This window comes from Suricata suricatta, chromosome 1, assembly GCF_006229205.1.
Source record: "Suricata suricatta isolate VVHF042 chromosome 1, meerkat_22Aug2017_6uvM2_HiC, whole genome shotgun sequence".
In the NCBI taxonomy this organism is placed as follows: Eukaryota; Metazoa; Chordata; class Mammalia; order Carnivora; family Herpestidae; genus Suricata; species Suricata suricatta.
In genome coordinates, this window is record NC_043700.1 from 65,205,888 (window position 1) to 65,232,270 (window position 26,383).

Below are 26,383 nucleotides of genomic sequence, written 5' to 3' on the forward strand. Positions count from 1 at the left end.
ACGCAGTGCTTACAATCACAGGCTCTGCGCCCTGTGCTAATCCTTTGTCCCTCACCATAGCTCTCTATTTTAAGAGGTTCACTCTTTGTGACCTTGGTTGCAACAATTTAGTGCAACAAAACGGCATGTGTAGTTATTTATGCGGCTTCTCTTTTTGTTTTCTTAATCCTACTCCTTTTCTCTCCCTTTCTACCTTATTGTACCTCAACACAACACAACACACACACTCACACACACACACTCTCAGAGTCAAAAAAAAAAAAAGGAGAAGCACCTGGGGGGCTCAGTTGATTAAGCATCAACTTCATCTCAGGTCTTGATCTCACAGTTCCTGGGTTTGAGTCCCAGAACCTGGAGCCTGTCATTGGATTCTGTGTCTTCCTGTCTCTCTGACCCTCCCCTGCTCACGCTGTCTCTCTCTCTCAAAAATAAAATAAAAACATTAAACAATTTTTTTAAAAAGCCAAAAGAGGTGATATTAGTATAGATGTGGGAAACTTTAGAATGCAGAAACGGGACAAACCTGCCTGTATTTTCCCAAAATAGAGCGTATTTTTTGGGGGGCAATCTCTTTTTAAACAGCAACATCTTCAAACACACAGCTTTTTAGGAATTAGTTTTTACCTTCCCTTTCTGCCTTCCCGAAGCATTTGCTTCTTCCCATTTATTACTTCCCCCAACCAGAAGTCACGAATATAGAACATAGGAATTGTAGCCAAAATTGCAAAGTTGGAAAGTTAACATTTTTTTAAAAAAGAGCTTTTGGTTTATGCATTTCTATATTTCAAATCCCTTATTCTTCAGGATATCTGGGGCAGTGAGCAGAATGGTTTTTCATACTTTGGAAAAGATCCCACTAAAGTTTGGTTCTCTGATTTTTGTTTTTGTTTTTTTGTGCATCATAAGGTAGTGTAATAAGCATTTTATTAAAAGACCACTGTGTTTCCTTATGTATTGGTTTGCTGGATGAATAGCATTGATTAACAATATATATGACTAAAAAATTTTTTTTCTAGCTAAAAAATGATGGAATGATGCTATTGTTAAAAAGGAGACGGCAGACTCCAAATAATATCACTTGTGCTAATCCCCACATCAACAAAGCAAGACTTAATACCTAACCTAATTGTAGTCTTAACTTCCCAGGAATGTGATCTTTAACCAGTCAGCTTGAAATTTCCTGGTTAGAACTAGGAGGTCATCCACTGATAAGCCCCCTCTATTTCTCTTAGTAGGGCAACCTTGCCTAAAACAATGTATTCTTGGTTAATAATTTCCTTTTTTTGTTCCTTCTCTGTCTTCAGAAACTTTTTCTTTTCTGAAGCTCAAGACAGCTTCTTTCTACCTGCTAGACTGGATGCTGCTGGATTCATGAATCATTACATAAAGCCAGTTTGATCAATTTATTCAGTTGAATCTTTGTTCTTTAACACTGTAAATAAAAATTAATGACCTAGATCAAGAAAAATCTAGCGGTGCATGCTGCATGAGCTCTGAACATATTTGCTGAGTGAGTGAATGAATTAAGTGAATGAATGAAGCTCTATCCTCAAAGAGCCTCACAGAAGACCCAGTCTCTCTTATTCTATAATAAAATTTGGGAATGGAAGCACTTATCAAAAGCACAGTTTTCCAAGATCTTCTACTGTAGATTCTGATTTATTTGGTCAGTATAGGGTCTAGGAATCTATATTTTCCATTGGTGTCCCAGGTGAGTCTTAGACATGTTTAGGGAGAGCTGCATTATGAACTTCACCCCAGTCAGCTGGAGCCCTTCTCCCACACCAGTAGAGCACAGCTAGATTTAGTAACACAAAAATCCCACCAATCAGAAGAAGCATACTTCTCTTCTTTAGCAAAGTTGCTGATTATTAAGAATGAGTAGTCCAAACACTCCAATAAGATTGCAAATGGTCTTAATTTAAGGGCACTTTGCTTATCTTTTTCTTATAACCCTTATTGCAATCTGCTTCATGCAATGCTTATTCATATATGCATTTTATCTCCTTAAGAGAGTATAGTAAGAAATAATCTTATAAGCCTATGCATTTTTTATATACCTCAGTGACTATGAAGCTACTTTTAATATATTTAAAATATGGCTCTTACTAGCTCTCCTAAAGTATATGAAGTATATGAAATACTAAAACATTATTTCACTTGCATCAAGTATTTGTTATAATTTATTTTGTTAAAGATTTTATTTTTAAGTAATCTCTACACCAAAACACGGGGCTTGAATTTACAACACCAGGATTAAGAGTCACACGCTCCACTGACCAAACCTGCCAGGTGCCCATTATAATTTTAGCTTTATAGAAAAGTGGATTACACATCAATTTGAATTTGCTTTTGGATTCTCCTGGCACTAGGGCAGGGACATGGGGCGGGGGGGTTGATTCAAGGGATGAGGTCTGGATGGGAATGGGAAAGGTCCAAGTTTCTTGAATGCACTAATTTGTTATGATGCTGTATTGGGCTTTCCTCAAATAGTTTCCCAGGATTCTCCTCGAGAAGAGAGCTCTGTGGTGAAATACACTTGGAAATGATGCATCCTTTATTTTCACTTAGGATTAATAATGCATGTTAATATAATGAACGAGAATGCAGGCATTAAAGAAATATCTTTAGGGGTGCCTGAGTGGCTCAGTCAGTTAAGTGTCTGACTTTTGATTTCAGTTCAGATCATGATCTTACAGTTCATGAGTCTGAACCCTTGTTCAAAATGAACATCAAAATAATTTTTTTTAATGTTTTATTTATTTTTGATACAGAGAGAGACAGAGCATGAGAGGGGGAGGGGCAGAGAGGGGAGACACAGAACCGGAAGCAGGCTCCAGGCTCTGAGCTAGCTGTCAGCACAGAGCCTGACGCGGGGCTCGAACCCACGAATGTGAGATCTGACCTGAGCCGAAATTGGAGGCTTAACTGACTGAGCCACCCAGGCGCCCCGAACATCAAAAAATTTTAAGAAGAGATATTTTTAATCTTGTTTATTTCTTATTATAAGATGCCATATGTTTTGGAAAGTGTTTGCTTTTGCATTTGCACAAGAAAGAGTATGTCTACATCATTTGGTTTTCAAAGGGTAGATCCAGGACCAGCAGCATTAGCATCACTTGGGGACATCAAACAAAAGCAAATTCTGAGTCTCACTCCAGAGACATTGAATCAGAAACTGTAGATGGGAGAGCAGAGCAATCTAGGTTTTTACAAGCCTGATCTGATGCCTGTGGAAACCACTGCTCTACACTAATTAATCGCTTTCTAGGTGTTCTGAATAGGGTAATAAAATTGTGCATTGGGAAATGAATCCTTTCAAAATGTTAACAAGTCTGATTCATCTGCCATGTTTATTAAAAATGCCGATTTCTGGGCTCCAAAACTACCTAGGAGGTGAGCATTTCCAGGGGTGGAGCCCAGAACTGCAGCACCTCCCACCAGCCCTCAGGAGACTAGTTCTCAGAACAAGCTTCCCAAAAGTTCCCATTGATTTGCAGCGGCCACTTCTAGGCACCCTTGATGTTTGGATTTGGAATAATCCAAAATTAAGGGACTTGTGTCTCTGACAGAGGAGGCCCAAACTAAGGAGGATGTAATGATGCTGTGTCAAATGGCCTCCTTTTTTTTAAATTAAAACAAAAGCATACGTCCTATGGGTTACAAATTATGCAGGCTTATTGACTAAGGAATGAACAGATAATTTATAAAGTTTGGGTTTATGTAAAGTGGAGCATTCTTGAATCTGAGACATTTACTCATCTCAGCACCCATTCTTGGGACATACTGGAGTATCTTTTCCTCAGAAAGGAAAGATCTCCAGAGTAAAGATGCCCTGGGTCATTAGAATAAACCTTTGGATATATGGACTGGCCAGGCAGAACAATTCATCCAATTAACTGTGTGGGGTCTTCTTGAATTTGAATAACAGTAGTAGTTTGCTGGACCGAATGCATTAGCCTCTTTGTAGGCTCCTGATACCCTTGGAGGCAGCTCTGAAGAAATTAAGGGGTATGACATTATTCTGGGCATATTTAAAGAAAATTAAGGCCATTGAGGAAATGGCCTTTTTTGGCCTATCTAGTAGGAAGTGTTCTGAGATGAAAGTCCTTGTGAAGTTAACCCAAACATTGTTTAAGCATTGTTTAATGAACAAACTTGAGGTTAAAGTGAGGTTTGTGGAGCAAAGGGAAATGAGAGAGAAGCAAACCAAGAAACAAATGCTTAACTGTAGAGAACAAACTGATGGTTACCAGAAGGGAGGTGGGGGGATGGATTAAACAAGTGATGGGGATTAAGGAGCACGCTTGTGACAAGCACCAGGTGCTGTATGGAAGTGCTGAGTCACTAAATTCTACACCTGAAACTAATGTTACACTGTATGATAACTAACCGGAATTTAAATGAAATCTTAAATAAGATGAGGTTTGTGTGTATAGGAAAGTCAAACTTTCAGCTCCTTAGGTAATTCCAGTGCTATTTTGAGAATAAGAAATAGAAAACCATATACTTTTGAACAGACAGTGCATGGTTGTATATTAATACATATTTATGACCCATGTCACTTTTCCTCTTGTGTTTTTAGCCTTGAAAAAGGCAGACCACTAACTTTAATGGAATATTCTAAAATGAGAAGAGCTAGGTTCTACATCAAACTACCTGCCATTGCCATCATTCTGACCGTTGTATACAAAGCTGTATTTCAAAGGAAATGAAGGGATATTTGGTATTCCAGGTTTTTAAATGTAGGCCCAGTTGAAAATTAAAGGAATCCTTGAATACACTTCAAACATTCTTAAAATCCTATTTAAAAATATATATCATCACCATCCCACCCATAAATAAATACTGTTTATCTAATTCTTATAGATTAGTAAGTGACAAGCCAGTGACAGAAAAATATTTTGGGGTATTAAAGTTTTTCTTCCCTTGAAGTTTTGGCATTCTCTGTCCTTTTTCCTACAACAGGCAGCTAAAGTCTTCTACTCTCATTGCCTTGGAGGACGGATGACACAGAAGCTTGCAGATAATAAAAGGAGTCAAATTCTTGGTATTTGATTTTCAAAGGCCTATCTTTGAGTGTTGGAATTTGGAAAAACATAACAGAAGAGTGAGTGTTGCTGTTCCCAGTCTGCACAAGAGAGTTGGACCAGAGAGGGAGAGTGGAAGGGTCTTCTTGCCCTCTCTTTTCCCTAGGCAGCAGAATCTGGGGGGAACCAGAAACTTATTTTACCTTCATTACTTCTTATTTCTGAATAAGGTCACATTCTGAGGTTCTAGGTGGACATATATTTTTAGCAGATACTAACCTACTACACCACCCAAAATGTATTAGAAGAAATTTCTATTTCCCCTGTGGATTATAGAAAAACTAACATGGAAACAGAATAACGAATGTCTTCATCTTTTTTCCTGTAGACACTTTTTCCTCTTCTAAAGTGAGGAGTGTTCAAAGAAAGAATCTACGGAAGAGAGGCATCAGAACTCAGGTCTTCATGATAGAGTAACTCGATTTGGCTCCAAAAGGGAAACGAGGTTGGGTTGGTGTAACTTCGATGGGGAGCCCCTTTTGTACAACCATCCATTTATAATGCAGAGGAAATGCTAACAAATTCTAATCTGTAAATGCAGAGTTCCTTTTAAATAAAGGTCTAGAGGTAGTGAATAATTGCCCTAGTATCTGAGAATTTGATGTTACTTTATATTTTATTTTTACTACTGAGTTAGCACACAGTTTGGACATAGGTGATTTCTGAATGAGGGTCCTAACCTTTTTATAATCTGATTCCTTGGCATTTACCCAGAGGCATTCTTCCAAGTATCTCAGAGTTTCAGCTGAAAAAGAGAAAGGTCTCTCTTCTTTTGGTTTGCCATTGTTATACCAAGAACTACTCTAAGGACCCTTTAAGACTTTTTTGGGTCTCTAGTCTGTTTGATTGCATCTGAGATAGTTCTGAGCAGAGATGAAAAATGGGTTAGAGATACACAGCAAACACATATGGAAATTATATCAGAATTGCATCAAATGGTATAACTCAGGGGAAAAAAACTGTGCAATCCATATTGAAGTTTATCAATAAGGATGAAAGTTATTATTAAAATGGTGCAACCAATTTTGATATATGTATGTCTATAAATTCTGTATTGCCCAACCATTTTAGAAAGAAAGGAATTCTTATGAATTCAATGGAAAACTTCAAATCTATTACTTTTGCTTGCCTTGTGTCAGTGAAAAATGTTCAGTGAGTAGATGTGTTACACTTTTTATACTGAGATATTTTGTTTCATTTTTGTATTCAGTAAATTATTCCATTATAGAAAAAAATTACTTTTTAAAGGAAAGTAGGAACTCAATAAGCAGATAAGAGTGCTTGTTTTAAATACCTGTGATAATACAAAAGTCACAGGTTTTTTCTAAATATATTGAGTTCATATTATAGTTCAACACATGGGGAGTCAGTTTGATTTATTTAATGGTGTTTCATTTTTGGGTGACTGCTAAATTTTATAACTACTGCTTTGATTTGACTTACTTTTCCACTTTAATAACTATTATTGGTGTCAATGTTTAATAACTTGGAGGTATTTTTTAGTATGTATTTAAAAAGTTCTAATTAAGGAAAAGTCCTCTCCCTTCCATTGCAAAAAGATTCTTTATTTGGCAATATACTATTAAGTTATAACTAAGCACTCTAACAGTGATTTTTAGCTGTGGGTTTTTCTTTTATTCATATGTTAAGATACTGTATTTCATGTGATTGTAAATATATTTAATGCTGCTTATTCAGATATGCATGAGGATTCCATATTCTGAAAGGAACCAGCTTTCTGACTTAATTTAATTAGCATTAAACAATATAAACACGAATGTCTGAAAAACGAACAGCCAGGGGAGCACAAATTATCTAGATATTCTAAAAGGAAAAGGAAAAAAAACACCACTCACAGCCAGTGAAGGAAATAAGAAGCAAGAAGGAAATAATTGCCTTCCATAATTTTTGTCACCTGTACCCTAAAGGTGGTGATAAAGTTCTATTATCCTTCCTGGATGTTCTGACCTGCGTGCGCACAGACGGCAGCAGCATGTCGACTGACCATTGCTGAGGTTTTGACCAGAGTTCAACTTAAAATTTCCTTTTCTTAATTTCTAGATGACTGCAACCAATACAGTGTCAGTGTTTCTTATAAAAGCTAACAAATTTGGTAATAATGATAATGGAGTTTGTGAACAAGTTTTGCATATCATATTGAAAGCTTGATTCTAGTTTATTTCTACTGTTGCTGCTGAATCACCTGCAGTCCTTGTTTTCTACTTGGGGTTAGGTCTGTGGTTCTCGAAAGGTAGCATGCATCAGAATGACTTGAAGAGCTGGCAGACACATTCCTGAGCCACCAGCAGTTTCTGATTCAGTCAGGCTCGGATGGGGACTGAGAGCGGGCATTCCTAATAGCTTCCTGGCTAATATTGATGGGCTTGGTCCGGAACTACGGTGGGAGATCTGCTGGCCTGGATGAATTTCAGGACACTTCTTTATTTCTGACATAAGAAGACCAGGAATAGTTTAAGATAGTTTTTGTTACATAGACATGTTTTCATAAGAATAGTTTATGAGTTTGCCCATATTTCCAAAACTGGACTTGGTTTTTTTTTTTAATGTTGAAAATGATAAATAAAGGAGGTTGTAAAATAGCATTCAACAGAATTTTTTTGTCTAATAAAAATATTTTAATATTAATTGCTATTCAGATGTCACCCGTATTTTTAATAATTAGTATTTTTGATTAAAGAAAATGCTGTCTGTTTTCATATGCCATATATATACCTGTAGCTGGAACTGGGCTTATTTCATCTATGAATGAATATTTTATTTTTTATGAATGCTGATGGTGCACACGATTCCCTTCTCACGTCAGAGGTCCCTAAGACAACCCTTTAGCAAAACCTTTGGAACAGGTTGCTTATACTGACTCAACTTGCTTCACACTTCCCTTCATACATACAAACCAGGATTTCCCTGGCTTGAAGTCCAATCAAATATAAACTATTCCTGAGATAGAATGAAAAAGATGTGAACTCCAGAGAAACTACTGACCTGATCCACACAGATTTATTGAGTGCCTGTTTTATTTATTTTAATTAAAAATTTAAAAAAATATTTATTTTTGAGAGAGAGAAAGAGAGACTATGCCCAAGCAGGGGAGGGCCAGCAAGAGAGGGAGACACAGAATCTGAAGCAGGCTCCAGGCTCTGAGCTGTCAGCACAGAGCCCGACGTGGGGCTCGAACCCACAAACTATGAGATCATGACCTGGGCTGAAGTAGGATGCTCAACCAACTGAGCCACCCAGGTGCCCCGAGTGTGTGGTTTCTATGTGTATGTGTATGTGTGTGTGTGTATGCATTTCTATACATGCAATTCACTTAATTCTCACAAAATTTTTTTTATCACAATGGTATAAAAAAGGAAAATGGGACTGAGCCAAAAGAAATGATTTGCCCAAGTACCAAGAGATAGAAAGAGACACTTTCAGGATTTGAACCTGAACTTTCTGAGGTCAGGTTGAAGAACCTTCCAACAATTCTGTTTCTATTTAAAAAGAAATGATCAGAAGGTAAGGAAAAGTCATTATTGTTGACCATAAAATACAAGCCACTATTCTGGGGTACACAGTCCAAGGGCCGAGAAGTGGTGGCAGAAAACCTACCTAGTGCTACATAGAAATTGAAAGTAACTGCTTGGGTGTTTTCTTTGGAGGTGATGACTTTAAAATATGGTTAATAACCAGTTTGTAAACCTAATGGGATGAACTAAATGATATTTAAAGCCTAATTTATGGAGTTTGTGAGGGACTTGGTTTGAAAGAAAAGAATAGAGGAAAAGACAAGCATGAAATAGAAAGGGAATTGAGAGAGAGTAAAAAAAGGAATGAGGACAGTTAAGGAGGCAGAATGGAAGTGGAGAGACTCGTGGAAATGAGACAGAAAGAGAGAGAGAGGCCCTCAGATACACAGGGAGTAGAAAAGAATTGGGAGGGAGAAAAAGGCAAAGAGGTGGAAGAAAGAAGAAACAGTGATGGATAGATACGTCTCTAACCTGATTTTTGTTCGGATTGGTATTGTTTTCACAAGAGTTAAGCCCATGCTTTTAATCAGAATTCAAGTTCTAAGTGCAAAGAATATGCCTTAATATTTTCCTTAATGTATATTTTCTTTATTAAAATCCAACAGGATAGTTAACTGGATAATTAACATAATTAAGGTCAAATATACAAAAATACAAATATTTGGTCCCACCCAAATAAACTATATTTACATTTCAGGAGATGTGGAAAGTTTACCCACCTCCTGACTATCTCATAATCAATAGGATACACACACACACACACACACACACACACACACACACAGAGCTATTTATATAAACATATAACTACAAAAACAAGAGTGTGGAAAATACCATTCCTTCAAATATGAGCTGCTGTTTCAATAAGTAAACAGACAAACCATGGTTGTTCCTAGAAATATTTAAATTGCTTAACAGCAATTTAAATATTAAATTGCTCCACCTGTGTGGTTTCCTAAAGCCACACAGGTGGAGACTCTGAGTAACTGAGAGTTAGTATCAATGTTTGTGGGAAAAGCAATAATACCAACTGGGGTAGAATTTGCAAACGTGGTTGCAATGGCTGCCCTCCCTCTGCCCAACCCCCTCGCAGTGTGACTTTGCAGCACCTCTCAGCAGCAGGAGAGGTGGATATCACCTCTTGAGACAGAACTGGCCTTGTGACTCCCTTCGACATGGACGTGGGGCAAGTGTGACATTGTGAGCCTAGGCTTCAAGAGTCCTTTTACACCTCCAGTTCACTCCTGGTGCCATGGCTCTACCCTGAGCAGAAGCTTGGCTGAGCCTACTGGAGGGCCAGAGCTGAGTGACTGGTTATCTCAGCCAAGGTCCCAGGCATGACGACAAAGCTGATCCACAGATAACGGCCGGTACATGAAAAAGCCCAACTGGGTTGAGAACTGTGGGGCTGATCTTGTTGACCCATAGAACTGGAAGCTAAAGAAATGATTACTTCTTATGTCATTAAGTTTGTAGAAAAACTACAGCTGGCTGATACATAAGTTAACATTTACTGATTGGTAAATTTGTGTCAGGCTCTGGGCTAAGCATCTTAGATACAGTATCTCATTGACTCTTTTTAAGACGACATGGACACAGATATTTTTATTATTTCCACGTCACAGAAAAGACAACTGCCATTTTTAGCCCCTTCACAGCCAGATTTTAAATCCAGGTCATCCAAGCCTGATCTCTGCCTTCCAATGCCATATTGCCTCCATCTGAATTTGCTGGTTGGTGAAGCCTTAGAAACTTGAGTAATTTTTAGGTGGTAATTATTACTTTGAAGACTGTTACTTTTGTTACTTGGCTTCTTGAAATTTAGCACTAAAGCAAGAGCCCCCCCACCTATTTTTTCACTGAGAAACTACTTTTGGTGGCAAATTTCCTGTCCTGCCGAGCTTTTTTCTTGCTTTCTGTCAACAATTTCAATTGGTAGGAAAGCTCTCAAGCCACTTTCCCTATAGGAACTGCTGGCAGCTTGAGGGGGAAGAGGCTGGTGGTGGGCAGAACACTTTTATCTTCATTTTAAAAAAGTTTATGTGGTAGTCAGGTGTTTTAACAAGATAGAATATATATGTTTATATATGTGTATTTGTGTGTGTGTGTGTGTGTGTGTGTGTGTGTGTGTGTGTGTATGTGTGCATGTATATAAACTTTGGTTCAGGTCATGATCTCATGGCTTGTGGATTTGAGCCCAGCATCTGGCTCTGTACTGACTGATCACAGAGCCCGGAGCCTGTTTCACATTCTGTGTCTTCCCTTCTGTCTGCTCCTCCCCCACTCGCGCTCTCTCTCAAAAATAAATAGACGTTAAAAAATGATATATAAAAAAGAAAACAACACATATGTATAGCCATCCAAGTCAAAGGTAATTGTAGCCTAAGCTTAAGTTTAGATCGTGTGTTTACTCTTGAGTTAACTGCTACCCCCTAGAGACAATGTTCCAAACTGAGAAGTGTTAATTCCGTCAGAGCAGGGTCCTAAAAAGTCTATAATAATCCAGGGAGTGAAAACATCAAGTCCTCTTCAGTGGATTACTTATTTCTGCAGCACTTCTGATTGTTATGCATGTCGTTGTCCACGTCCTTATTTCCTCATGAGTAAGAAATCTCATTATTTTACATTATTAACCAAAGCTCATTTTCCCAGTGAGTCAGATCCAGCCAATTGAGCTTCTTTTATACATTTGTGTTGTTAAGGCTTCAGAAATCTGAACAGGATACTAGGAGGTAAGATAGTGGAGAAGTAGGGAGATCATAGACTTGCCCTGTCCCTTGAACAGAGCTAGATAAATATTAAATCAGTTTGAACACCCAAGAAATCAATCTGAAGACTGAGAGCAACACTGCATAATTAGAGGTGAGAAAACCACCACGTGGTGGAAGGTAGGAGCTGCAGAGAGTTGTTGAGGGGAGAGAAGAGCTGCAGGTACCACAATGGTGAGGGATCCCTGATTGTGGGGAGAGGAGCCAGAGAGAAAGAGAGAGAAAGAGTGAAAGTGTGTGCAGGAAATTGCACAAGAAAAAGTCTCCCTTAAAACCATTGACTGTGAAAGGGAGCAGAGCGGAATACCACAAGATTTTATAAATAGCGGAGCGCAGAGTTTGAAGTTTCAGAGGACTGCACCATCTCCAGCGACATGCCTACTAGGCTTAGTGGTGCTCCAGTGGTGAGGAGGGTGGAGACCTGGCAGTGGGCAGTGTGGGCTGAGGGTCTCCTGGGTTGCATGGGGAGAAGCAGCTCCCTGCTTGTCGTGCATTTGGGAGAGACGGCCCGGCCTCTCCATGGGCAAAAGACCCAGTGGGTGCCATTGGGATGCCCTATTCACTCACTAATATAGGAACGGGGATGCTGGCTGAGGACAGTGAGACTTGGTGCTTGCTTGCTGCTGCACTTTACCGTAAATGCTGGTACAAGCTGTGGCCAGTCACAGCGCAGCAAGACTCTCCCCAAGAGGATCAGCATAAGTCTGTGCCATGCAGATCTCTAAAATTTGGAGTTTTGAACCCTAGTGGCACCTGAGATAAGACACAGGAGTGATGTGCTGCCTCTCAGGCAGAGAGCTCAGATTCAGGCAGCGTGAAGGTGGGGATCTGGTGAAAGCCAGGGACATGAGAGGTGATTGTTTACTCTTCGGTGAAGGCTTCCTGAAGAGTTCTGGGTGCAAACTCCCTGCTCCAGGGACAAGAGAGTGGGGTGATGCCATTTTTCAGCCTGCCCGACAGCACTGACCCAGTTCAGTGAGCAAAATAGCACCACCAAACCAGAGGCTGGACCCCCTTTTACCAAGCCCTGCTCCTCTGTGCCCTGCAGGTGCATCTCCACTAGGGCAAGTCTGCCTAAGAATGAGTATACCAGGTCCCACACCCAGATCAGCACAAATCCCTTGCATGCACCAAGTCTACTAATCACAGAGTGCTACAAAGCCTCTGCTCTAGGAAAAATAGGATCTCGCTTCTTTTATTCAGCCTTTCTTGGGATACTGAAAATCCATTTTAATCTTTATTTTTATTTTTAAATTAAATTATTTTATTTTATTACTATTTTTGGATCTAACTTCTTTTAACAAGCAGAACAAAACACACCTAAGATCTAACTTCCTTTTTTTCCTTTCACCTTGTCGGTATGACAAGATGGAGGAATTTACCCCAAAAGAAAGAAAAGAAAGAAGCCAGGGCCAGGTATTTAATCAATACAGATATAAGTAAGATGTCTGAACCAGAATTTAAAACAATTATAAAGATGCTGGCTGGGCTTGAGAAAAGCATAGGAGACACTAGAGAATCTCTTACCATAGAGATAAATGAACTAAAAACTAGTATGGCTGAAATTAAAAATACTATAACTGAGATGCAAACCTTAATGCATGTCATGATAAGTATGGATAAAACAGAGGAAAAAAGATCAGTGATATAGAAGATAAAATTATGGAAAATAATAAAGCTGAAAAGAAGAGGGAAAAAGTGTTGGATCACAAATGTAGACATAGGGAACTCAGAAACTCCTTATAGCATAATAATATTCATATCATAGGGGTCCCAGAGGAAGAGAAGTAAAAAGAGGCAGAAGGTTTATTTGAGCAAATGATAGATGGAAACTTCCCTAATTTGGGGAAGGAAAAAGATATTGAAATCCAAAAAGCACAGAAAATTCCCATTAAATTCAACAAAAACTGGCCATCACCAAAATATAAATGAACTATTGGGATTTCATCAAGATAAAAAGCTTTTAGGGCACCTGGGTGGCTCAGTCAGTTAAGCATCCAACTTCAGCTTAGGTCATTATCCCACAGTTCACAAGTTTGAGTCCCACATCACCCTCTGTTCTGACAGCTCAGAGCCTGGAACCTGCTTGGGATACTCTTTCTCCCTCTGTCTCTGCTCCTTCCCCACTCATACTCTTTCTCTCTCTCTCAAAAATAAATAAACATTAAAAAAAAAGAAAGCTCGAAAGAAAGATAAAATGGTTTTGCACAGCAAAGGGAACAACCAAACATTCCCTACAGAATGAAAAAAGGTATTTGCTAATGACATAAGGCATTAATATCCAAAAATACATAAAGAATTGATTAAACTCAATATCCAAAAAAACCAAATAATTCAGTGAAGAGATGGGTAGAAGACATGAATAGACAGTTTTCCAAAGCAGACATCCAGATGGCTAACAGATACATGAAAAGATGCTCAACATTACTCATCATCAGGGAAATACAAATCCAAACTACAATGAGGTATCACCTCATGCCTGTCAGAGTGGCTAAAATTACCAACACAGGAAACAACAGATGTTGACAAGGATGTAGAGAAAGGGGTACCCTCTTGTGCTGCTGGTGAAAATGTATATTGGTGCAGCCACTCTGAAAAACAGTATGGAACTTCCTCAAAAAGCTAAAAATTGAACTATCCTATGACCCAGCAATTGCACTACTGGGTATTTACCCAAAGTATACAAAATACAGATTTTGAAGTGGGACATGCACCCTTGGCAGCATTATCAGCAATTGCCAAATTATGGAAAGAGCCTAATGTCCACTGACTGATGATCATAAAGACCATGTGGTATATATACACAATGGAATATTCCTCCGCAATCTCAAAGAATGAAATCTGGCCAAATGCAATGATGTGTATGGAACTAGAAAGAATCATGCTAAGAGAAATAACTCAGAAAAACAAATACCATATGATTTCATTCATATGTGGAATTTAAGAAATAAAAGAGATGAACATGGGGAAAAGGAAGGTAAAAATAAAAGATAAAAACAGAGTGTGAGGCAAAAACATAGGAGCCTCAACTATAGAGAGCAAATGGTTAGGAGGTAGTGGATGGGCTAAACGGATAACAGGTATTAAGGAGGGCACTCATTTTGTTGAGCAGTGGGTGTTATATGTACGTGATGAATCACTAAAGTCTACTCCTGAACCAATACTACAGTATATATTAATGAGCTTGAATTTAAATAAATATTTGGATAAAAAAAGGGGAATGAAATCTTGCCATTTGCAACAACATGGTTGGAGCTAGAGACTATCACGCTAAATGAGATAAGTCAGTCACAGAAAGACAAACAGCATATGATTCCGCTCCTATGTGGAATTTAGGAGACAAAACAGATAATCATATGGGAAGTGAGGAAAAAGGGAGAGTGAAACTCTAAGAGACTATGATAGAGAACAAACTGAGGATTGATGGAGGGAAGGTGGGTGGGGGAATGGGCTAAACTGGTGACAGGTATTAAGGAGGGCACTTGTGTTGAGCACTGGGTGTTGTATATAAGTGATGAGTCACTAAAATCTAGTTTTAAAAACAATATTACCCTATATTTTAATGAACTAGAATTTAAAAATTTGAAAAAAATGAATATAAAATACTAAAAAAGAAAGAAATTTGAGCAAAATTCTAACTAAAAGCCAAGTTTTCCTGATATTCTATTTGATCAGAAGCTTACTTATTGGCTTTATAAGGTTATAAATTTGATTGTTGGTTAAATAATAGGTAAGCAGGACTTATTTGTTCCCTATTAGGAGGTCTCATTTGTCCATCAGAATTATAGTAAGCAATATGCTCACTAACTTGGATGTAAATTAAATTTAAAAAAAAGAATGATAATAAGCAAAAGATAAGAAAGAGCAATAGCTATTCACACTTAGCTAGGACCATTTTTCTAATCCCTTACATTTAATCTTCCCAAATTCTCTTAGTGTAGGGACAAAGTTCAAACCATTTTCTGATATCCGCAAAGTGAGGCAAAAAGAGGTTTAGAAACATTCTCAAGACTACCTTATTGGTCATTGTTGTACCCAGATTCAAACCAGGCAGTTGGTCTCCCAAGCCCAAATTCCCAATTCCTGCACCATTCTGACTGTAAGGTGTTAACGGGACGGGTTTGTGGGATACAAAACTTACTAAGTGCACAATCACCGCTTTCCTGAAATATTGGTGGTGATAATACATAGAGAAGAATGGATGTTTTAAGATAATAAAAAGTGTACAATTTCCTTAAGTGACATCCATTTTGCTTTTCAATTTAGTTTGCTCTTTTTCCTTTTGTCCTGGTATGAGCAGTCTCAGCGACTTCACCCACAGTGATTTTGCCCTGGTTCCTGCTGCGGCTACAAGCGCTTCACTCACCGCAGTTGTCCTCATCCGCTTGGTTGCCACAGTCGTCCACACCGTTGCAGTGAAGAAGCTGAGGCAAGCACTTGGTGATGTTCCCACAGGGGAAGTAGCCGAGGGAGCACGTGACATCATGCCCACTCCCACGGAGGACTGCGATGAAGAAGGAAGAGAGGTTAATGCAAAGGCTTTGCCAAAAGTGGTTTTCTCCCAAGTCTCCTAAAACCTGTAGTCTCATTCTGGCAGGTACAGCCCACTGTGTGGGAGCCTCACCTTGCTTCCTAGCCTGACGCCAACTGTTTTCCAAGGACCTCCACGCCAATGGGATGTTCTTTTCCCTGTCCCCAGAAGATACCAGAATTCTCCTTACTTTGCCTTTTCTCATGCTGTTTCCCACGTGGAATGTCTCCCACCCCCATCCATTTTCTACGAAATGTCTGCTCATACTTTATAGTTTATATCAATTCCCTTCTTCTTTCAAAAATATTTTAGCCAATCATTTTAAGAGTCAGGAATTTATTGAATTCTTAATCAGAATCAAGACTCTTCTGGTAGTAGAGAAAGAAGACATACAGAACATCCGGGAAAGTACATGCACATACTCGCTCACAGACTGGATAGCTCCTGTGTGTGAGGCTTTGTACAAGATTTTGTGTAAACCACACTGAATGAAACAAAGTTCCTGCCCAAATTTTCAGATGGGCTTCTTTCTCTCAGTGATAGGCATTTAAGGGTCCTCTATGTCTTTTTATGGCTATAACTAATTTCTTTTTAGTACTGAATAATATTCCATTGTTTGAATGTACCATAGTTTATTTATCTTTACCTACTGAAGGACATCTTGGTTTCATCCTCGTTTTGGCAATTATAAATAAAGCTGCTATATGCATCAACATGCATGTTTTTGTGTGGATATGTTAACAATGCTATTTTAAAACTTCAGATCTACATAAAATTTAAAGATTATTGGAGAGTCCAAATGTAGTTCTGTTGCTTATTACCCTTACCAAGTTTGTACATGTTTGGAACTTTCTAGAATATCGTCAATTATAAGAGCTAAAAGCAGAATAGCTTGAATTGTCAATAACATTTATTATATAAAAATGTATTTGTGATCTGTCATCACGACGTGAAAAGAATAAAAATGACTATTTTCTTTGTAAGATGCGGCAGGACATCTTAATAAAAGGGCAAGTGACATTTTTATACAGAAGCAATCTAGCAATGTCAGGTTTTGACTGTACTTAGTTGTTTCGAAGCACACCATTTGATGAAGGAAATAGTTAAATCTATGTAATAATACGCTGTGTTGTAAGTAGTGTTCTCACTTGTGTAATTATTTTAAAATTATTTATCAATAGTCTTTCAACAAATTGATTAAAACGAAGTCAAAGGATTTGTATACCACAGGATGTGCCTGGTGGTACATCACACATTTCAGAGACTTCAAGTGTACAGAAAATAAGGTAATCTCGGTTGATACTGATTTCCAATGTCTTTATTAATTTTTTAAACACAAAATTTAAAAATCAAGGGTTTCAGGGACACCTGGCTGGCTCAGTTAGTAGAGCATATGACTCAGTCTTGGGTTTCTGATTTTGAGCCCACCATTGGGTCTACAGCTTACTTTAAAAAAAATCAAGGGTTTCAGAAAAATTCTTTGATGAATTGTCTGTCTTCAGTTGACAATTACTATTCAAAGATGTTTTAACTAGACTACACATACTTGCCTGTGTTTTCATGCTGTTGTTTTGAAAATTCTTCTCTGAGTAACTTACTTTTAAGGATATTATGCTTTTATGTCCTATCTTTTAAGTTTATTTTTAGAAGCAGATATAGCTCTTCAATGATTATGTCATGAATTAGTTCTACATTTTCATAATGGTATGATTCAAAAGATACATATAAAGTCTAAAATAGTGATATTTTAAAAATAACTTTATTTTGAGATTATCTCAGACTTGAATTTGCAAATACAGTATAAATGATTTTTCCCCCTGAATCATTTGCGAGTAAGTTCCTAACTAGATGCTCCATCCCCTCTAAAAACTTTGATTGTGTGTTTTTTTCTCTAAATAAGGATGTTCTTCTATGTAACTATGCTAGAACCATCAAAATCAGGAAATTAACATTGATACCTTACTACCATTTAAACCGTAGAATCCATTCACTTTTCACATACTGTTTAAAAAATGTCCTTCGTAGTAAAAGGATATAGTTTATAATCCAATCCTTGTCCCATTTCTTTAGTTTCCTTCGATCTGTAATAGTTTCTTAGTCTGTCCTTATCTTTCATGACCTCACCACTTTTGAAGATTTTAAGTTAATATTTTGTAGAATGTCCCTAAATTTTGGTTGTATGATATTTCAACAAAATTAGGTTTAGATTATGCACCTTTGGTAAGAAACTCACAGAAGTTAATGCTTATTTTAACCTGTCAGGTTATGCAAGATTTTGATTTGTCTCATTACTGATGATGATCACTTTGATCACTTGCTTAGGGTGATGTCTCCAAAACTTCTCCACTCTAAAGTTAGCCTTTGTGATTAATAAGCATAATTGTAGGGGTACCTGGGGGGCTCATTTGGTTAAGCCTCCAATTCTTAATTTCAGCTCAGGTCATGATCTCATGATTTGTGAGTTTGGGCCCTGCATCGGGCTCTGTGCTGATGATTCGAAGTCTGCTTGGTATTGTCTTCCTCTCTCTCTGTCCCTCCCCTGCTTGCTTTTCTATATCTCTATCAAAATAAATTAAACTTAGAAAGAGAAGCACTTCATAGAGGGATGTCCAGTTCCTAACCAACACCATAAGGTTCAGTCTAGTTTTCTTCCATTACATATCTCTAGCTCCCTTCTCTGACAATGAGAAAATGCTTCCTATTATCCTTAATATAGTTATTACCTTGACAAATCCTCTTCCTTCATGGTTGCCCTCCTCACCTCCATTTGGTTTTGACTCCTGATAATGGACGTTTTTCCTACATGAATCTTCTCCTTGCCCTGTTAGAGACCTGATATAGAATGCCAGGGACCAGCTTCCTCTCTGGATACCCTTCATACCCCAGTGTGGCCCCAAAATTCCTCTCTGGGATAACACACGTCCTCTGTCATGCCCAGCACAGAATACCTTTTTTTGGATTCACCAAATATCTTTAGAGATCAATTGTTCCAGAAGAGAATGCTAGAGTAAGGGGCTGGTAAGTGATGGTTATAGGAAAATTTGGGGGATGTTCAAACGGATCTCCTTATGCCACCCTTGAAGATGCCACTTTGGCGTAAGTAGTATTTTAAAATGAAGTCAATTGAAAAAAAAGCAAACCTAAAAAGAGTCCTCTGCCTTTCCCTGTCTGCCTAAAATCAGGGCATGAATTTCCCTTTGTGAAGGTGGCTTCCTCCTTGCTCCATACCAGGAGAACAGCTCTTGTCACTGGAGATGGAAAGTTGGCACCGAGGGGAGTCTGAACAAACATTGTTAAATAACCTTTTTCTTGTCTCCCAGGACTAAAATCTTCGGGGTTTCAATAAACACGTTTTGGAGGCTAAGTTCCTAGTGATTTATCATTAATGGAATAAAACTTAGCTTTTACTTTTTTGACAGACCTTGACAGAAATGCACAAGCACTTACAATTTTGTCTAGGAAACTCATGAAAATTTGTTCACTAACTTCAGTGAGATTATACCTCTTACCTTAAATGTGAATATGGAAAATTTTAACATGGTTGCTCTGAAGTCAATGCCTTAAGGGCATCTCTGTTCAGTTAAATTTAAAATAGTGAGTGTAATTGGTACATTTAATTAAAATGTTTCTGGTGTTTCTGTACAGCTATGACTTGTATAAACACTAAGATAGGAGTTTCATTGAATTCTATAACTTATTTCCAGCATTTGAAATCCTTTTCACCATCTATGGAAAATATGCAGTCTTTTATTTTCTTAGATAATTACAGCATCAAAAGTATAGAGGTAGTTTACTAAATATTTTGATAGGAAGTAACACACCCACACCCACACACTAGACACAAAGACAAACTTTCCCTACATTCAGTCCATTTATTTAAAGAAAGATTATTTCTATCTTAAATGATGACTATCAATAACTATTTAAGATGTTTAGAAATAGAAAAATAAAAATATCAGATGTAGAGGTGCCTGGGTGGCTCAGTTGGTTAAGCGTCTAACTCTTGATTTTGGTTCAGGTCATGATCTCACAGTTAATGAGATCAGGCCCCATGTCAGGCTCTGCATCAACAGTGCACAGCCCACTTGGGATTCTCTTCCTCCCGCTCTCTGCCCCTCCACCTCCTCTGCTCACACATTCTCAAAAATAAATAAATACGCTTGAAAATATCAGGTGTAGTGGAGGATTGTTAAATAAATTACATGGTGCGGTTTCAGAACTAGATATTCACATATGTTGAACAATAGTTGGTATTGTTTGATTTTATTTATATAAAAAAGCTATGTAATACTTGTGTTTATAAAATGCTGGTATATTCACAACAAACTGTTAACAGTGGCCATCTTTGGGAAATGGGACAAATAATTTTAGGAAAAATGGGAGATTTTACTCCGCAGTTTGTATCTTTAAGAAAAGAAAATTTGGATTTATTTATTTATTTTATAATGTTTTTTTTTTTTTGAGAGAGAGAGAGAGAGAGAGAAACAAGTGGGGGAGGGATATATAGAGACAAGGAGACACAGAATCCCGAGCAGACTTCAGGCTCTGAGCTGTAAGCACAGAGCCTGACATGGGGCTTGAACTCATGAACTGTGAGATCATGACCTGATTATTAAACAATGGGTTGGGTTACTAAGACAGTCTCTGGAAGTTTTGAAAAATTGGATAGATAATTTAAGCATATTCTGCCAAAAGTAAAAGAATCAGCCACAAAATATTTTCAGGCCTCTTGAACGAGTTCCATGTATCTCTGAATAACAAAACAGATGTTTTAAAGAAGATATTATTTAAAAAGAACATTTTAGACTTCAAATTTGAGAGTTTGAGATGTGTGTACTCTGTATACACAAAAAAACCTTGAAAAATTCAATCATCTCTACCTCAAGAGAGCTAAAAAATTAGCCAAAAAATTCATTTGTCCTGACAAAATACAGGTACTCAATATCTCTGAATGTTATTGCTTCAGCCCATTTCTCATTTTAAATATCCTATTATGAACTTTGTCATAACTTGTGCTCCTCCAGATAAATTAAACACTTGGTTTCCCAAGAATTATGCCTTTCTCTAGGGGAAGGGGATTAAAAGTATACTTATTGTAAAGATCATTGAGTAATGTATGGATTGTTGAATCACTATGGTGTAAACCTGAAACTAATAGAACACTGTAGGTTAATTATAATTGAATAAAAAAATAATATTCTTCCAACTAAAACAAACCATTCTTCCAACAACAATAACAAAAAAAAAAATACGACTCTATCATTGCCTGTCCTGATTCCAGTCTGACTGAAAGCCTCACACCTGACTGAGGGACGGACTGTTTGCTGTCCTCAAATGTGCCATGCACGTTGCTGTTTTCTACTAATAAACTGGCAGTAAATACGCTCTGAGGCTCCTTTATTTACTTGTCAATATCCTGTGCTTGCTTTAGGATTCAGGTATTACCTTCTTCTGAAAGCATCTAGTTCTTCTCTAGACCGGGCTGTATACCTCTTCTCTGTTTTCTTAGCATTCTGTACATATCTTATTCCAACGGCCCCTTGTTTTACTATATTATAATTGCTGTCCACATATGTCTCCTCTGTAAGCTTTCTGAGAGTAGAGAGACCATGTCTCAAATCATGGTCATCTTCAGTGTGCTTAGCATGATAGTGTAAGATGGCAATAAATATTTATGAATGAATTAATGAATGAATGGGAATGAAAGATATGTGCTGAATTGAATTAACTGGAGTAGCATCATCTACTCACTCTCACCAGCTCAATAGTCCATGTCCTATTCCACTCATATTCTCCCTATATCATTAGCCTAGGAGAGCACAAGAACATGCCTGTGACAACTAACTTCCCATAAAAACCAAGATAAAAAAAAACTAGAAATACTAGGCAAAATATGTTAAATTTTTATTAAGTTCATATCTTTCTATTAGATTTGCTCTGATTTTTAAAAATCATGACTTATGTAGCAACTTCTTAACTAGGTCTCCTGAGGCAAGGGAAACAAAAGCAAAAATGAACTATTGGGATTTCATCAAGATAAAAAGCTTCTGCACAGTAAACAATCAACAAATTAAAAGGCAACTTATGGAATGGGAGTAGAAATATCTGATAAGGGTTAGTCTCCAAAAGTCTATAAAGAATTTATCAAACTCAACACACAAAAAACAAATAATCCAGTGAAGAAATGGGCAGAAGCCATGAATAGACATTTTTCCAAAGAGGACATACAGATGGCCAACAGACACATGAAAAGATGTTCAACATCACTCATAATCAGGGAAATACAAATCAAAACTACAATGAGAGGTCACCTCATACCTGTCAGAATGGCTAAAATTAACAACTTAGGAAACCACAGATGTTGACAAGGGTGCGGAGAAAGGGGAACCCTCTTGTGCTGCTGGTGGGAATGCAGACTGGTGCAGCCACTCTGGAAAACAGTATGGAACTTCCTCAAAAAGTAAAAACCCAGAAATTGCACTAGTAGGTGTTTATCCAAAGGATAAAAAAATACAGATTCCAAGAGAAACATGCACCTGATGTTATAGTAGCACTATCAACAGTAGCCAAATTATGGAAAGATCTCAAATGTCCATCGACTAATGATGGAGAAAGACATTGTGGGGTGTGTGTGTGTGTGTGTGTGTGTGTGTGTGTGTGTGTGTGTGTAATGGAATATTAGTCAGTCATAAAAAGGAATGAAATTTTGCTATTTGCAATGATGTGGATGGAGGTAGAGAGTATTATACTAAGTGAAATAAGTCAGTCAGAAAAAGAAAAATACCATGTATTTTTACTCAGATGTGGAATTTGAGAAACAAAACAAATAAGCAAAGGGAGAAAAGGAGGGAAGCAAACCAAGAAACACACTCTTAACTATAGAGAACAAACTGATGGCTACCAGAGGGGAGGTGGGCAGAGAGGAGGGCACTTATGGTGATGAGCACTGGGTGTTCTAAGTAAGTGATGAACCATTAAATTCTCCACCTGAGACTAATATTATATTGTATGTTAACAAACATGAGTTTAAATACAAATTTGGAGAAAGAAAAAATATCTTGGCTTATTTATAGAGTCTTATCAATTGGTGAGATAACGTTTAAAAATAGCAACTGAAGTATTTTTCTTTCCTGAATTTCTTTTGTTGCATGGGCTCTTCACTCATTTCAGTGATATTCGTTGCTTCATGAGGTGGGTGAGTATAACTGAGAACCAAGGAATACATTACTACTGGTTAACATAAACTTTTAGATGAAGTATTAATTTTTAGAGAGAGGGAGGGAGGGAGACACCATGCACAAGTGGAGGAGGGGCGGAGGGAGAGAGAGAGAGAATCTTAAGTAGGTTCCCTGCTCAGCACAGAGCCTCATGTGGGACTTGATCTCACCACTGTAAGACGATGACCCGAGCTGAAATCAAGAGTCAGGAGCTTAACCAGTTGTGCCACCCCGTTGCCCCTAAATGAAGCATTATTATTGAAAGCCTGGATTTCCATCACAAGAGCCAAAATTCTGAAAAGAAAATAAGTTTCTTTCCCTTTAGGTTTCAAAGGCTAATTTGTGTGGAGGTCTTAGAATATAGGGTTGATACATAAACCACAAAGTGAGAACCCATAAGTGATGGTTATTCTTACCTGTTTACTTGGCTAGCTGATTGTAGCCAATTTTCATTCCAATCCTAATTTAGGCATTACTGTGAAGGCATTATGTAAATATGTTTAATATCCACAATCACTTTACTTTAAGTAAAAGAGATTTACCCTTGATATTGTGGGTGGGCCTCACCCAATCAGTTGAAGGCCTTAAGAGCAGAAATTGAGGTTTCTCTGAGGAAGAAGAAATTCTACTTGTGAATCACAGTGTTAACTCCTTCCTAAGAGTTTATACCCTTATGGATTTCACACTTGCCCAGCCAGACCCCACAACTGAGAAAGTCAATTCATTGAAATAAATCACTGTATATCTGTATCTATCAATCTCTCTCTATATATATCTATATAAATACATATGTATATGAGTATATATGCAAATAATATAAACATAAGAATCTCCACATATAGATAGATAAAAATAAAAATAATATATATCCTACTACTGCTTTTTCTTTGGAAGAACCTTGATTGATTCAGCATGTGATGAGGCAATTTTTCTACCTCCCACAGATATAAGAATTTGTCAGAAGGCAGGAGGAAATAGATTGGAGGGAACCTCCGTTCCCCTGGGCTGGGACCAAAGAAACAATCTGGAGGGAGGATCAAAAAGTAGTAGGAGGTGATGGGCATGGAGGAGGGCACTTGTTGGGAGGAGCACTGACTGTTCTATGGAAACCAACTTGACAATAAACTGTAAAAGAAAAAACAAAGTAGGAGGGGCTCCTGGGTGGCTCAGTTGGTTAAGCATCTGGACTTCAACTCAGGTCATGATCTCAAGGTTCATGAGTTCGAGTTTGGTGTGAGTTCTGCTGACAGTGGAGCCTGTTTGGGATTTTCTCTCTGTCCCTCCCCCTGCTCTCTCTCTCTCTCTCTCTCTCTCTCAACAACAAGGAAATAAACATTTAACAACAACCCCACAAAACCTTAAAAAAAGTAGGAAATTGTGCCCTGGGTGAAATCTCAATGGACCTTCTTCACCTGCCCTGCTCCCTCCCCCCCCCCACGATTTAGCCACAGTAGAATAACAAGGAGATGTGATGTGTTTAAGGACAGAGACTCAGGGGTTCCTTTTTACAGTCTCTTATTTTATGAAATCCTGGACTAGAACAGAAGAGTGTCTTGATGTTTACAGTGTTCAGCAGAGGGGACAGAAGTTGCCAAGAAGCTAACCAACTGTGAGAGGTCTTTTGAGCAGGAGAAGGGGGATGCAGACGGACCCATATGAAGCAGACTGCAGGACAGTGCAGGGGAGCAGACGCCTCCACACTACATATGACAGGGCCAGAGGACCAAGAACTAAGCATGGGTGGTGTGATTTCCTGTGTGAATGATCCAATAGTGAACAAAAGGACCAAAAGCAGATGCCCCTCCCACCACAGTCTAGATGACACAAAAACTATCGCCCAACTTTGGCCACTCCTGGAAATGAAAGAAGAGAAGGAGACAGAGGAGATGGAGAGCTTTGCATTAGCAAAATGTTAACCCAAAAGATACTGAAGGGAAAAAAGTAGTGGGGAGAAAGCAAGTGATTGGACTGCCTGGAAGTGCATTGCAGGAGTGGGCATTCAGGTTAATTTCATTTATTGAGAAATGAAGTTCCATTATTCTGCCCCGAAGTTTCTAAAAGGAGTTGTACTGCTTCTGTTTTACTTGTGCCTAAATTGTAGAATTAGAGCCACATTTATAAAATGATATATTCTATTGTGTGTGTATTTTTAAAAAACTGATTTAAATCAAGCATTGCAGAGTTCAAAATACTTTTAAAATGGGTTCTTTCCAGAATTACAGCATCACTGAGAAGAATTCCAATGTTTATCTGCTCAAAGGCTACCAAGCTTCTACCACACAAATCCTTCCTGGGAGAAGGTAACTCCTTAAGCAAAGTGTGTAGGGTTAGCTCATCTGGCATCTCTGGGAAAGAGCTGCTTAGTTTTTTCTGCATGCTCAGTGATGGGCTATTCCTGGGAAGCATTTGAGAAATCGTCATTGAGGGACTAAGTAGTAGCTTTTTAAACAGAGTAGTTGAGGTCCATGAATTTGGATGTTGTTGGTTTGCAGCATTTAAAAGATATTTCTTCTAGATTTACTTTTCTGGCAAAGCTGTAACTTCAGTTCTATCCAATTCTGTTTCTCTCAGACCTTCACTTGTGTAGCTAAACTTGACAGGAGAAAAGCACATGATTCATTTCATAACAGGACCCAAATGTTGGGGGACTCTTAAAGCTGCTTAGAAGGGCCCCACTGGTCCTCCTGCTGCGTCTCCCCACAGACCGCCCTCACATGCTCTTCACCCTTGTTACGGATGAACCCTTTCTGCTCTTGCTGAAGGTTGGTCCCTCCCCTGAACTCCAGGCATCACCTCCTCTCTCCTATTCAGGACACATTTCAGTGTTTCCTTCTTCTCGTGAGCACCATCAATTTTAACCTCTCCCCTGGTTCATTCTCAACAGTCTGAAAACATGCTCTTATCTCTCCCTTCTTTTAAAAAAATTTTTAATGTTTTTTATTTATTTTTGAGTGTGAGCAGGAGAGGGTCAGAGAGAGAAAGACACAGAATCTGAAGCAGGCTCCAGGCTCTGAGCTGTCAGCACAGAGCCCGATGCGGGGCTCAAACCCATGAACTGTGAGATCATGACCTGAGCCAAAGCCGGATGCTCAACAGACTGAGCCACCCAGGCGCCCCTCCTCTTCCTTCTTAAAAACAAAACAAAATGAGACAAGAGAAAAAGAATTTCCTGATCCCCTTTTCCACACTAGTTCCATTTCCATTTTTCTCTCCCCTCTTAGCAAAACTTGTCAAAAATTTTCTA

At 38.3% G+C, this 26,383-nt stretch overlaps 1 protein-coding gene across 8 annotated transcripts in view; it reads right to left on the reverse strand.

The window, feature by feature from the left end:
• RXFP1 (relaxin family peptide receptor 1) overlaps positions 1-26,383 on the reverse strand; it is a 108,851-nt gene that overhangs the window by 58,387 nt on the left and 24,081 nt on the right. For all 8 annotated transcript variants that reach the window (XM_029939596.1, XM_029939628.1, XM_029939612.1 and 5 more), the window contains exon 2: positions 15,758-15,895. In XM_029939596.1, coding sequence (XP_029795456.1) covers positions 15,758-15,895 — 138 coding nt within the window. The remainder of the gene's footprint in view (positions 1-15,757; positions 15,896-26,383) is intronic.